This window comes from Epargyreus clarus, unplaced genomic scaffold, assembly GCF_041222505.1.
Source record: "Epargyreus clarus isolate Ecla_fem2 unplaced genomic scaffold, WU_Ecla_fem_2.2 ptg000004l, whole genome shotgun sequence".
Lineage (NCBI taxonomy): Eukaryota > Metazoa > Arthropoda > Insecta > Lepidoptera > Hesperiidae > Epargyreus > Epargyreus clarus.
This window is the reverse complement of record NW_027332212.1, coordinates 8,948,491-8,960,208: the sequence shown is the minus strand read 5'-3', so window position 1 is coordinate 8,960,208 and position 11,718 is coordinate 8,948,491. Positions and strand designations below refer to the sequence as shown.

Here is an 11,718-nt window from a genome sequence, read left to right as displayed (position 1 = left end):
CTCTAAATAGATGTTTCAGTAAGTAGTTATATCAATTCTCTAGTAGATATTTGAGGCAACTTTAAAACGTAACGGAAAAGAATGGTAAATATAAATGGATGTTTGATTTTTATCAGTATTTCTTTTATATCCTATTACATTAGAATGATTTTCATTATTTCAATAACTTTTGTGTTAAATACATATATCAAAATGAATTTGTACATAGAATTAATATCGCACGCTTTGAAAAACGAAAGTTCCTCTCACTTATAACAGTAGCTAGGGGTATCCTTTAATAAGTCTATCGTATTATTTACTTATTCATGCAGAGGGTGCCTTCCTCAGCAAGGAACCCCGTGTTACCCCGTCATAACTTCTTTATAGAATACTTACAGCAGCTATCTATGGATACAAACCAGTGCGATATTAGATATACTTGAGGAAATTGCGTAATGCAAGGCCATGTGGTAATACTGAAGTAATATAATTATGATAGATTATATATCAAAATTACTTGTAGTTCATTATACAATAATTAAATATATATAATAATTAATAACAATGATTAAAAAACGGGTGTACTATATAATAGGCCGAGGATTGGTTGCAGCTACCCTTTTTCTGTCAGACTAATGAGTTCAAATTTCTCCTTATAACACGGGCTTGTAGGAGAGTGTTAGTGGATAACCCGTATCGGACGTATTCAAACCACCCATAACGCCTAGCACATGGTAAAACTTCTCCTATCTAATAATAATAACTGCTACGGACAGGATAACGTGCCCTCAACCTAAGCCACTAGCCATCTATCTATCGACCGAGCCCGACGTTGCTTATCTTAGTAAATCGATTAACACCTACAGTTCGCTCGGTTCTTATAACTTAATTTGTGCTATAAAAGAACAAGAACGTAGCACCTTACGAACATATGACACACACGTGCGTATCTTCCGTGATGTCATTAATATGAATGTCACTTTAGTGGAGGTCCACTCTGTCACTCAAAGTTCTAAATTATTCTAAACTCATTTGAAAATGCATGGGTATTTTTAGAGGCGGATTTTAATCGCATTCCGAATCACGAATACTTTATTACGTCATAAGAATAATAATGGACATAGTATATTAAGTTGATAGTACTCTCCGTAATTGAATGCGGCAGTACTACCATAAAGCGGTATTTCTACCTTATAGAAAAGTTGCTAGTCTGATTTAGTCCGATGTACTTCCGCGATAAAACCTACGGACAAAACAGATAAATACCTACCAATCTAAATAATTTTTGGATTATCTGTATGCCTGTTTTGTATTTTTATAATGAAAAGAATCAATAACATAAGATAAATTAACATGTGATTATCAAAATGACGAATACTACGAGAATACGAGATATTTTCGGTTATAAGCGGAACGCAACAGAACCCTAGTCGTTATCAAATAAAGAACAAATTCTGTATCGAGACTATACTGGAATAGACCAGTAGGTAACCTAATTCCCCGAATGAGATAGATTCAGTTACGAAATTTTCATAGAGGCATATTACGTGCACTTTAAGGTAAATAAGTACGAATTTGATCTAATTTCCTGAAAAGCATAGTATAATAATCCTTCTAAACAAAATAGTCGTAATTCTATTGACGATATAGGCCTGCATTTCGTAAAAATAAGTTAGGGTCCCGGGAAGGACAGCGGTATATGTGGTCGCATACCGTCGCGAATACCAGATGATGCGGGATGAGCGAAAACTACTCCCCCAGGGCAGAGCCTGATCGGGGCATCGCGCTTGGAGGATTCCGGTTGTGTTCCGTCGGAGATCCCGGAGTCCTCCAACAAGCGTTGACGATGCACACCTTGGGGGAATTTAGTGCGGTAAAAATCCCACATAACCCGGCGTCGCTCCCACGTCGTCGGATACCTTTTGAAGGTTTCCCCCTCGTTAAGAAAAAGGGTATGGCTGCTGTTCAATAGTTTAATTGGACTTTACTTTAAATACCTATTTTTTTCCGGAAAATCCTATCTGATAACTTAAATAAATAAAATTCCCAAGAATATTTAGATTTCTTGGGAAATATTTAAAAAATCCTTTTTAAGTAAATAGAAAGAAAAATTATTCTCCTTTACTAACGTGGCATTAAAAAATCTCAAAAGTTTGAGAAAAACATGTTTTTCATTGTGTATCTAAAATGCTGATTTTTATACTAACTACGAGTAGTAAAAATCTACAAACACAATACAATAGCTAAAAACAATTTGGAAAACATTTAAGTGAAATAAGACATACAAGATATTATCGTCATTAACAATAAAACATCCATCACTATTTTCCATTCCCTTCTGTTACGTTTTATAGTTGCCCTAAATATCTACCAGAGAATTGAGATAACCCAGCCTCATCAATGAACAAGACGAGGTCAGTATCTAAAACTGTTCATAGATATACATCTAATGTAACAAACACTAGCCTTATACATATTTAAGTTGCTCATGCAATGATGTATGCCTAGAATATTATTATTACTTTGCATTACCTTAACACCTCGGGTACCAATTAGTATTTACCTGTGGTTTAAGTTGTAATAGTCACCTTGGGAAAATATATACAGAACAATATATAAGTAACAGGGTCCTAGAATTAGAATTGTTGATTCAGAATTATTTAAGAATTAGAATTTAGATTTTAGGTTTGGCCTGCATGCCACACTATGCCTACAATACATAAATATTAACTAAGAGAAAATTCAGGTATACTACTTATTAAAAATACCAAATACAATTACACTAAATATATCTACAGAAAATTATTAAATATCTAATCTATATTGCTTTATAATTGTTTTAGCGCCATCAACAATTATTGTTGAATTACTTGGCACCGAGTTTACAATGCAAATGGCTTCAAATTCAATTAATAACATTTTCTTTTATGTCTATTTTATCTATATATTTAACAAACCAAGTTTTAAGTAAAAAAATATGCAAGCTAATACATAAAATGTATAAAAAAATATCAAAAGAAATCAGCTACAACCACTACTCTTCTTGTAAATGATATAAGAAGTGCAAGTAGATTTATAATTTTTAAACTCCCATTAATAAAGTTTCATAGCAAAAGAACTCTTTCAATTTCACCTTATTTATTCAAATGTCTATCTATCTTTATGCTGCAGTCATTAAACTAGAACCCCACTGGCAGTATATAGATAAAACTTGACAGGTACAAGCATTTTGTAAGCCACTATGAGACGATGCAATGAAATTGAGAAAAGAAGTTATGCATTATGCATAAAAGACATGCATATAGGTAGCATTGACATATCTTGTTCACAACTTAATGAAATGAATGTTCATCAGTACTGACAGTAATGTAGAGGTCTTATAACCTGAGAAGATTTCATATACTTGATCATTTTTAATCCTTAGACTTAGTAAGTATTAAAGAACTTAATTTAGGAATTTATGAATAGTAATTTAATGCTTCAATAAAGGAAACTAAAAAAAACTTTGATTATATTTAATAAATAGTGTGACCTTCTGATGCTGAGCATTTTAAATATAATTACATTTAACTGAATTCTTGTTTTTATCAAAATCTCACATCCTTTGCCAATTACAATTATTATTTCATAAATAACTCACTAATTTTAATAACATTTTGAAAAAAATATGTATAAGATGTAGTTATGAAACATTAATAATTTTAGCCTACTTTCAATGTTGTTAAGTCATTTATCATCTCTATAAACAAAATATATTTTATTAAGACAATGTGAGATTGAATAAACTTGTGAATTTTCCAGTAGCAATAGATTTCCTGACATAGCTACATATTTGAACTGATGCAACATCCTTCTATGTTTTAAAATAATATTACAGCCACAAAATAAGTTAATTATGAACAAAAGCTAATAAGAACTCATAGGAGGTCATTATAGGTCATCAGACAGCTACACTACCTACTTACTTAATGCATGCACCTTAGCCCATCTACAAACAATACCACATTCTTCAACTATCAATATAATCAAATTAATTTAAGTTTCTACCACTAATCTACAAATCTTAAAAAATACTGCAATGAGATAACTTGTAACACTTAACATAATTGTGTAATGCCAATAAGAGTATATATGAATGATAAGTGTAAGATTTCTGAGTTCTAAGACACGCGTTAAAATAATTTAATTACATAAACCTTTATTTATTCACTGAATAATTAGTTAAAAGCGATTATATGGGCAAAATTACTTCTCATGTCAAAATAAAATTTAACTTGATCACATGTTTTAACGGATCACATGACTTCAGTGCAGTTTGCGCACGTAAAATATTTAATAAAAACATTTTTTCAGAGTTGCCTAGATCTATTACATACTGAATGTTACATAACTGAGGGCATGACCATTCTAAACCTTACCTTTGTTAACATTATCGCTGCTACCTTTGTCGTTCACATTACTGCTAGCTGGGCATTTTTTCACTTTTTGAGAAGCATGTTTCGTAGCATTATCATCATTCACTTCACTACCGAGAGCCATAACAACACGAGGAATTAATCCGGCACGAACTGACCGCGACGAGCACGATCCGACACTCAGCTGAAAGAGCACATGCGGTACACGTAGAGTTCAATTTCGTATAACAAAAGTCAAAGTGAACATATAATGCGACGAAAATTAAAAACGACAAAACGCCTATTTCATTTTACTTAAAACGCTACAATAAAAACTTGTTGGATAGCAGAACCCTACTATAGTAATTTATTCTAATAAGATGACACCGTTCAAATGGAATAGAATTATTACATTGCTCGTTTTGTACTTAATACCACGATCCATAGTGATTTAAAAAATACAATGTATACTTTTTTTCAAAAAATCTTTTTATATAGACAACATTGCCATCTATCGGTAAATGTCAGTAAAAATTTAATCAATGACACTGTGATGAGGATTCGTTCAAAAATTAATATAATGCAAATATTGTTGTTTATAACATCTGTAAGTAATTATCATATAATACAAGGTTTGTTATTAATAACAGGTAATACTTACTACTCGTAAGTATGGATTTTTATTACATTTTCAGAGTAAATTGTGATATCCGTGGTAAGTTTTCCTTTTTTATAAAAAAAAAAACACCTTTTTATTATTTTATAATAATATCACTATTAAAAAATAAATAGCCCAATTCATAACATTATAAATAACTCCTCAGAATTGTATTTATAATTTGCGTTTCGACAGTCTACTAAAATGAATAAACATAGTGCGCACTTGGCTTTAATTGGTTTGTATATATATGAGCTTGTCTTTTAATGTTTATTTTGCACAGATTTTCTATCTAAATTAAAAAAAATATATTCGAAAAGCCTTTTGTTTGACAGTAATAATAATTGACTTTGACACTGACATTTTATTTGTGTTCTATGATGGTTTAATTTACGAAGTAATTTATCGTTTTTATGATCATAAATACATATTTTTCTGTTTACAGGGCCTTAATAATCTGCAATACTGGCGTCCGAAAATTATACTAAGGTTTCTTTGTTATGTTCGCAACTTTTTAACTATTTTTTAATGTTGATAAGAATAGTTGTTCTACTACTAAAAGAGTGCATTTCGTGTAACAGAAGATGCTAGATGGGTGGTACTGTCGCTCAATAGCGAATATGCAAGCCAACGAGGCGGCCAGCGTGAGCAACAACTCTAGTGGCGAGCATTCGCGCACCCGCGACCAGAGGAAGGACTACTCCAGTGACAGTAGTAGCAGCGAAGCTGAACCTGATCCGAATTATAAGCTTCAGTACCTAGCACTAAAAAAGAAACTTAAATTCCTTATATATGTAAGTCATGCCTATACTCATATATTTTATTGGCTGTAGATCTAGTTAAGTAATTAAAGCTTCTTTTTTACTCAAAAAATATTATAAATGTACATCCTACTCACGTAGAAGCCAATGTTTATTTCGTGTTACATGTCATAGCTCAAGATGGAATATAAAGGCATAAATAAAATAAAGACTGGAGTAGCAAATTTGCAGTCCAACTGATAGTAATTGCCTCCTCGTGTGTCTGCCACCAAATTCATAGAACATGCTCTTCTTGAACAAATGTATTTCACACCCAACAGATTCCACACCCTTCCACTGAAATGGTGACCTATTTCACCCTGAATTAAGTGTGGTGGTATCTCCCTGGTCAGGTTGTACTGGCTTTTCACCGTTTCAAATTTTACCTTCACCTTCAATTTTAATGAAAATATCTCTTCATAGAACTCCTTTTGAAATCAAAACATTAATTGCGACTATAGTCAATTTTGTATGTTAATTTGTCATATCATAAAACAATTAAATATGTGATTTTGTTTTGTATTAAGGTATTGTTTTAAAACATATAAATGAAAATATTATTTAGTAGTTCTATTGTAACATTATTATGTAGAAATTTAACTACTGCATAATATTTTTGTAATAAAAAAAATTGTTAATTGACTCCTCAACAATAATTTTATATGTATTAATATGATATTATGTACAGTTACATTCATTTTTTAATGTTTATTTCATGATAGGATCTATTGTATTTTCAGGAAAATGAATGTTTTCAAGATGCCCTACGATGTAGTCAGAAAAGACTGCTGAAAGTGTCCCGTGATAGGACGTTCCTCCTAGACAGACTTTTGCAGTATGAGAAACCTGAAAGCACCACATCTGAGAGTGAAGAAACAGAATCATCAGATGATGCCAGCTACAATAACTTAGATAACTCAAAAAGGTAATTATATAAAAATATATTGTATGCTTTCTATAAAAAATCTTATTTATTATATATATTCTGCTTATGCTTACAGCCTCATTCGTTCGCCTTTGACATAAGCACTAATTACTGAAACCTTTCCAAATATTAACTTTTTTTGCAACACTTAGTTATTTTACCACCCTTCATATTTTAAATGAAGTTATATTTTTTGGATTTTGTATTATTCATTATTCAATGCTATTTGTATATTGATTAACCATCCATTACAGTCCCACTTCTGGGCATGGGTTTTTTCTCAGAGTGAGAGATTAGGCCATAGTCCACCATGCTGGTCAAGCTAATTGGTACACTTTACAAACTCTTGAAAACATTTTTTAGAGCAGTCATGATGTTTTCCTTCACTGTTTAAGCAACTGATAATTAATTTCTAATACACACATTACCAAAGGCACGATTTTGAGATTAGATCCTATCACTGCAAGTAAATGATTAGGGGATTTCAATGTTTATGTCCCTTTAATATAAATAAGAAATATATTATTATATATTAAAGATACAGTATACATATTTTCTCTGCCTATTCTATTGTCTATAGTGCTATAGTAACGGTTCATTGACATCTTACTGTTTTCCAATAAGGAAAGTACTGTAGTTTTGGTGATAACCTTTGCATAAAAACATTGGATAGCTTATTATCAAGATAAATATATTTAAGTGAATGGCTCATTATCAGACAACTGAGGGAACTGTCAATTATTCTACAAAACGAAAACAATACTGAAGATTGGATATTTAATTTTTTCAGGAAAAAGAACGACACCACTGCGGGGCATCAAGCCATGTCTAATCCAGGTTCAGTCAATAAAAATGTTAATAATGCTATAAAAAGGAAAAGGGCTGTTGTTCCTAAGAAAACATCAAACGCCAACCATCCTGTAAGAGACTGTTTTATTTTTTCAACTAACTCTGTAAGGTAACAGAATCATATTTCTGCAGTCTTTCTATAATTCATGTTCTAGTATTTTATTCGCTTTCTGTATGGCACAAGATTGTAGCTCACACATCTCTTTATTTTGTACTTTTTTGTCACAAGCAATACCATATATTATTATGTTTTCCACAGTTAATTTACTTTGTTTCTACGTCAAATATGTTCCTTCAAGTTATTAATGGCTTTACTCAATAAAAATTATAATCGTTCAGCTTAATTTTTCTTATACGCGACATTTCCACCTGCTGACTTATAGCTACGTAAAATACTGAATAATTACTATTTAATCATAATAATAAAATACCTACGAAATTAATATTTACTATAATTGAATATAATCAATGTTGAATCGTGTCTAATCTTTCCAGTTAGTTAAATTGCGAATGTTTTTTAGCTCCAAGGAACAGCCGCAATGCTCGCAAAGGCATCCCCCGGGCTCGGGTTCGGAGTGTCAGCCAGCGATGGACACATGACGCCCGAGGAGGTGGAACGGCACTTGCAGTCCCGTCAGTCTTATTTGGAGTTGTTGCCTGAACGCGCCCCGCCCACTGTCCCCACGGAAATGTTCAGTAATGACCCTTCGCTTGATAGGTATGAAATGTAATTACCGTTGTAAGTATGTTTGCACCAATATTAAGAATCTTTCAACGTACGGAGTTCGAACTTGCGAATGATATGGTAGTCTGATACGTATAGCACGACGGCAATATGAAGTAAGTAAGCAGTATGTCACATTGTCAAAATATTAATATTGATTTATATAAATAAGCCGGTCTTAACACGCCATTCATTCCAGAACATAGCAGAAATATTATATTGTTATATTATACTGTCATCAAATTAACATAAATATAGAATAGGTAACTATGTTTTTTCCTATGAAACTCATAACAAGTGTGTGTGCACCAGTATAGGAACAAAACTATAGTTTCCTCACAGTCGCGTTATTTTAACGTATTTATGTCTCACGTTGACTATAAATTATTGTTGGAGCCACAGAGTGCACATTTATGGAAACATTCGCTAATAACGTTTATAAATATTTGAAATACATTAGCTTCTTCCGACAATCTTACTCAGAATATGATCAAGACCCTAACTAACTTAATTTCGTTTGCAGAAATGTATCTGTTTTTTCAATTATTTTACATTTAGCTGAAACTTTGTTCAATTAACACTCTCACTAGATTTAGCGACCCTCTAGATCAACTAGAATAGCCCCATTTTCTGTCACCAAAACAGCCAAGTGTAAAGATTACCGTAGTTTTAAGGGCCGGATTCCACCAAATCGAAGATGGGCGGAGAAGAGTGGTATTATGGGCAGGGTGGTTCCACCAATGCAGTAGAGAACAGAGGGGAGTTAGGCGAATGCAAGAAGTAATGGCAAATGCGGTGGGTAGCGGCTACCCGCTACCCACCTTTCCTACAAAACGCGTATCTGCGTATCCCGCACACATTTCCACCGCGCATGTTCATAGACATCTCTTCTCTTTCCACTTAAATGGCATCCACTAAAACAAAGCGGAGAGATGTAAAAATAAAGATAGGTATCCGATTGGTTATTTATAGAGATGTGCCGAATAGTGGTTTCACCGAATAACCGAATACCGAATAATATACGGTTTAACCTTTACCGAACCGAATATTCGGCCGAATTATTCGGTTAACCATTTCTTTATTGCCAGTTTGTCAATTATGTGTGTTCATTAACACTTTAAAATGTTGATTTGAGTTTTAAAAATATATACTGATTTAAGCTTTAAAATAAATGTTAATTATACTAACTATAGATTAAGTAATAAATGTGTTGACTTGAATCATTGAATCAAATAAATAGTGATTTGAAGTTTAATCGCTTTATTTTATTAGCTTTATTCAACACATTCTTCATAGGATTTGAGTTTGACTTGTAATATAACATAAATCATACATAAGAAGTTTTGTGTTTTAGTCCTGTACCATGTCGTGTACACAAGAAAATAGAAATACTCGAACCGAATATATTCGGCACCAAAACCGAATAATTCGGCCGAATACAAATAGCAAAAAAGATGCCGAATATGCCGAATACCAACCGAATAATCGGTGCATCTCTAGTTATTTACAATATATCTCTACTCCGCTCCGTTCATCTCCGCTTTGGTGTAAGTCAGTCCTTATCGAGGTCTATGTTTAGCAGTGACTTCTTAGCGCTGATGAATGGATGCACAATTGGTATATGTGGGTATAGGGACATAAAATGTGAAAGTCGCTCTCAAAACCTTTAAATATTTTATTTAAACATGATGACGATGACATATTTTATGATAAAATTAACCATTAGATTATTAATTCAAGGAACAGATCCGATTATTTAAAAAATATAGAAACATTGTTTTCCGAAAACTACATCTGAATTACACTATAGTTGTCGGGTATTCATTACAAATATTGTGTTCCTAATTGTTATCAGTGGTTATCTCCTCAGTTTTTGTACATGTTCACGTTAAATGTACGAATTTTATAAAACGTATACAATTGAATAATAGTACCTATATATATAGAAGTCGATAGTTAGGTACATGCTTAGTAAAAATAAGTATTTGCACTAGTAGGTTTCCACTTCTAAAAATAACAGCGCTGATTTATTTCTGGCACCGTAAGGTACTTCTTTAATAAGTTCAGCAATTTTTAAATACTTCACATTACCAGCTGACTTACTTATAAAGCAATCATTTTCATCAAAAGTGGTAACGCATCTGTAATTGACTTCAGAAAGAAACCATATTCTAGGTGGAATAGCTAATTCTGGATATCCATGCGAGAGCGGGGGGGCAGTAGCCCCTTAACATTAGGTGGACTGCAAGCTCGTTTAACATCAATCTTATGAAATATGTGACCAAAGTATTACATAAGAATACATCTAGGTCAAAAAATGACAGTCATTTCAGGCAGGAACAGAAAACCATTCTTAACTCCGTACTACTTGGCTGGATGTTTATTTTTATTTCACTGCACTGTGCTGAGTGGTTAACTTGATAATGTACTAAAAACCTTACTGTAGGTTCTAATATAATGTCAAGGCCACAGAAGCCAGTATATTATTATAGTTTGCGTACGAAGGCATGGTGGACTATGATCTCAGTCGCGTACCAGCCGGCGCTCTCCCCGATAGTAATGAGGTTAATAGGTATTTATTTATCAATCATTGCATATAGCGATGTGACGAACGAAGCGCGCTTCAGATAGGCTCCAAACTTTTAATGTATTCTGAATTTTTTTGTGTTCCTATATAAATGCAAAAAATAAAGAAGTATTAAGTGGTAAATTTAAATGAATTTTATTTTCGTGAACACAGTTCTTGAGCATTTTCTTGAAGATAATTCAATAAGAGTTTAAATTAATGTACTTACATATGTTGGGTATTTGTCCACATGCTATCAGAATATAGTTCATAGTTTATTATTTTGGGCCTTGTTATGTCATTTGATTAATATCAGTTATTTTTATTTTCCAGTGAATCAAACGACGTGTTAGAAAATTCGCCAAATGTTGAAGAGTGGTTTGACTGAAATTATACTAAGTGTGTAATTTAAGCTCTGGGTTTAATAGTTAGATGTGTTAATTGTAAGTACTATATAAGTTAATTAAAAAAGATTTTCTACACGTTCGTTGTTTTATTATTCTGAACATGCTTCATTTCATGAAGACAAACACCCTTTTTTATTGCCAAATAGTACATTACAATACGAGGACGAAAAATTTTTTTCTGACAAGTGTGAGTTTGCAGGCCGAGCCGCAGGCGAGGACTGCAATCACACGAGTCAGAAAAACATTTTTCGTCCGCGTGTTGTATAAAATTTTATATTACGGGGTCGGAAATGGGGTTTTGCGCACGCGAAGCGTGCGTAAAACGTCCATTGACGCACGCCGTGATATAAAAATATTTTTTTATTGCCAATATTGAACCCAGTACTTTTGGAATACTAACTCTGTCACCAAGTTTA

At 32.7% G+C, this 11,718-nt stretch overlaps 2 protein-coding genes across 8 annotated transcripts in view; one reads left to right on the top strand and one right to left on the bottom strand.

Annotated features, from left to right (window-relative positions):
- The window catches only part of clu (clustered mitochondria protein homolog), a 35,896-nt gene extending 31,091 nt beyond the window's left edge, over positions 1-4,805 (bottom strand). Inside the window, exon 1 of one of the 3 annotated variants that reach the window (XM_073093154.1) lies at positions 4,398-4,805. In XM_073093154.1, the coding sequence (XP_072949255.1) occupies positions 4,398-4,518 (121 nt within the window). In that variant the 5' untranslated portion in view covers positions 4,519-4,805. The remainder of the gene's footprint in view (positions 1-4,397) is intronic. The other 2 variants (XM_073093159.1, XM_073093153.1) reach the window with 2 other exon arrangements.
- A 568-nt stretch (positions 4,806-5,373) lies between these two features.
- LOC140757441 (uncharacterized) lies at positions 5,374-11,377 on the top strand. Of its 5 annotated transcripts, none has more exons than XR_012103980.1 (6): positions 5,374-5,520; positions 5,613-5,825; positions 6,572-6,756; positions 7,547-7,714; positions 8,127-8,323; positions 11,229-11,377. XR_012103980.1 is itself a non-coding variant. In XM_073093145.1 (6 exons), the coding sequence occupies exons 2-6, from the start codon at positions 5,616-5,618 to the stop codon at positions 11,281-11,283; spliced, it is 777 nt and encodes a 258-aa protein (XP_072949246.1). In that variant the 5' UTR covers positions 5,374-5,520; positions 5,613-5,615; the 3' UTR covers positions 11,284-11,377. The 5 variants fall into 5 exon arrangements, 3 of the variants coding, with proteins under 3 accessions (XP_072949246.1, XP_072949244.1, XP_072949245.1); XR_012103981.1 differs by having other exon boundaries at positions 8,127-8,332; XM_073093145.1 differs by having other exon boundaries at positions 7,547-7,676.
- Positions 11,378-11,718: the final 341 nt, after the last annotated feature.

Excerpts from the sequence above, each read along its gene's own strand:
- LOC140757441 (XM_073093143.1), top strand. The coding sequence starts at position 5,616 with ATGCTAGATGGGTGGTACTGTCGCTCAATAGCGAATATGCAAGCCAAC. Across the intron at positions 5,826-6,571 it reads AACTTAAATTCCTTATATAT|GAAAATGAATGTTTTCAAGA; the intron begins GTAAGTCATGCC and ends TTGTATTTTCAG. Across the intron at positions 7,677-8,126 it reads CATCAAACGCCAACCATCCT|CTCCAAGGAACAGCCGCAAT; the intron begins GTAAGAGACTGT and ends AATGTTTTTTAG.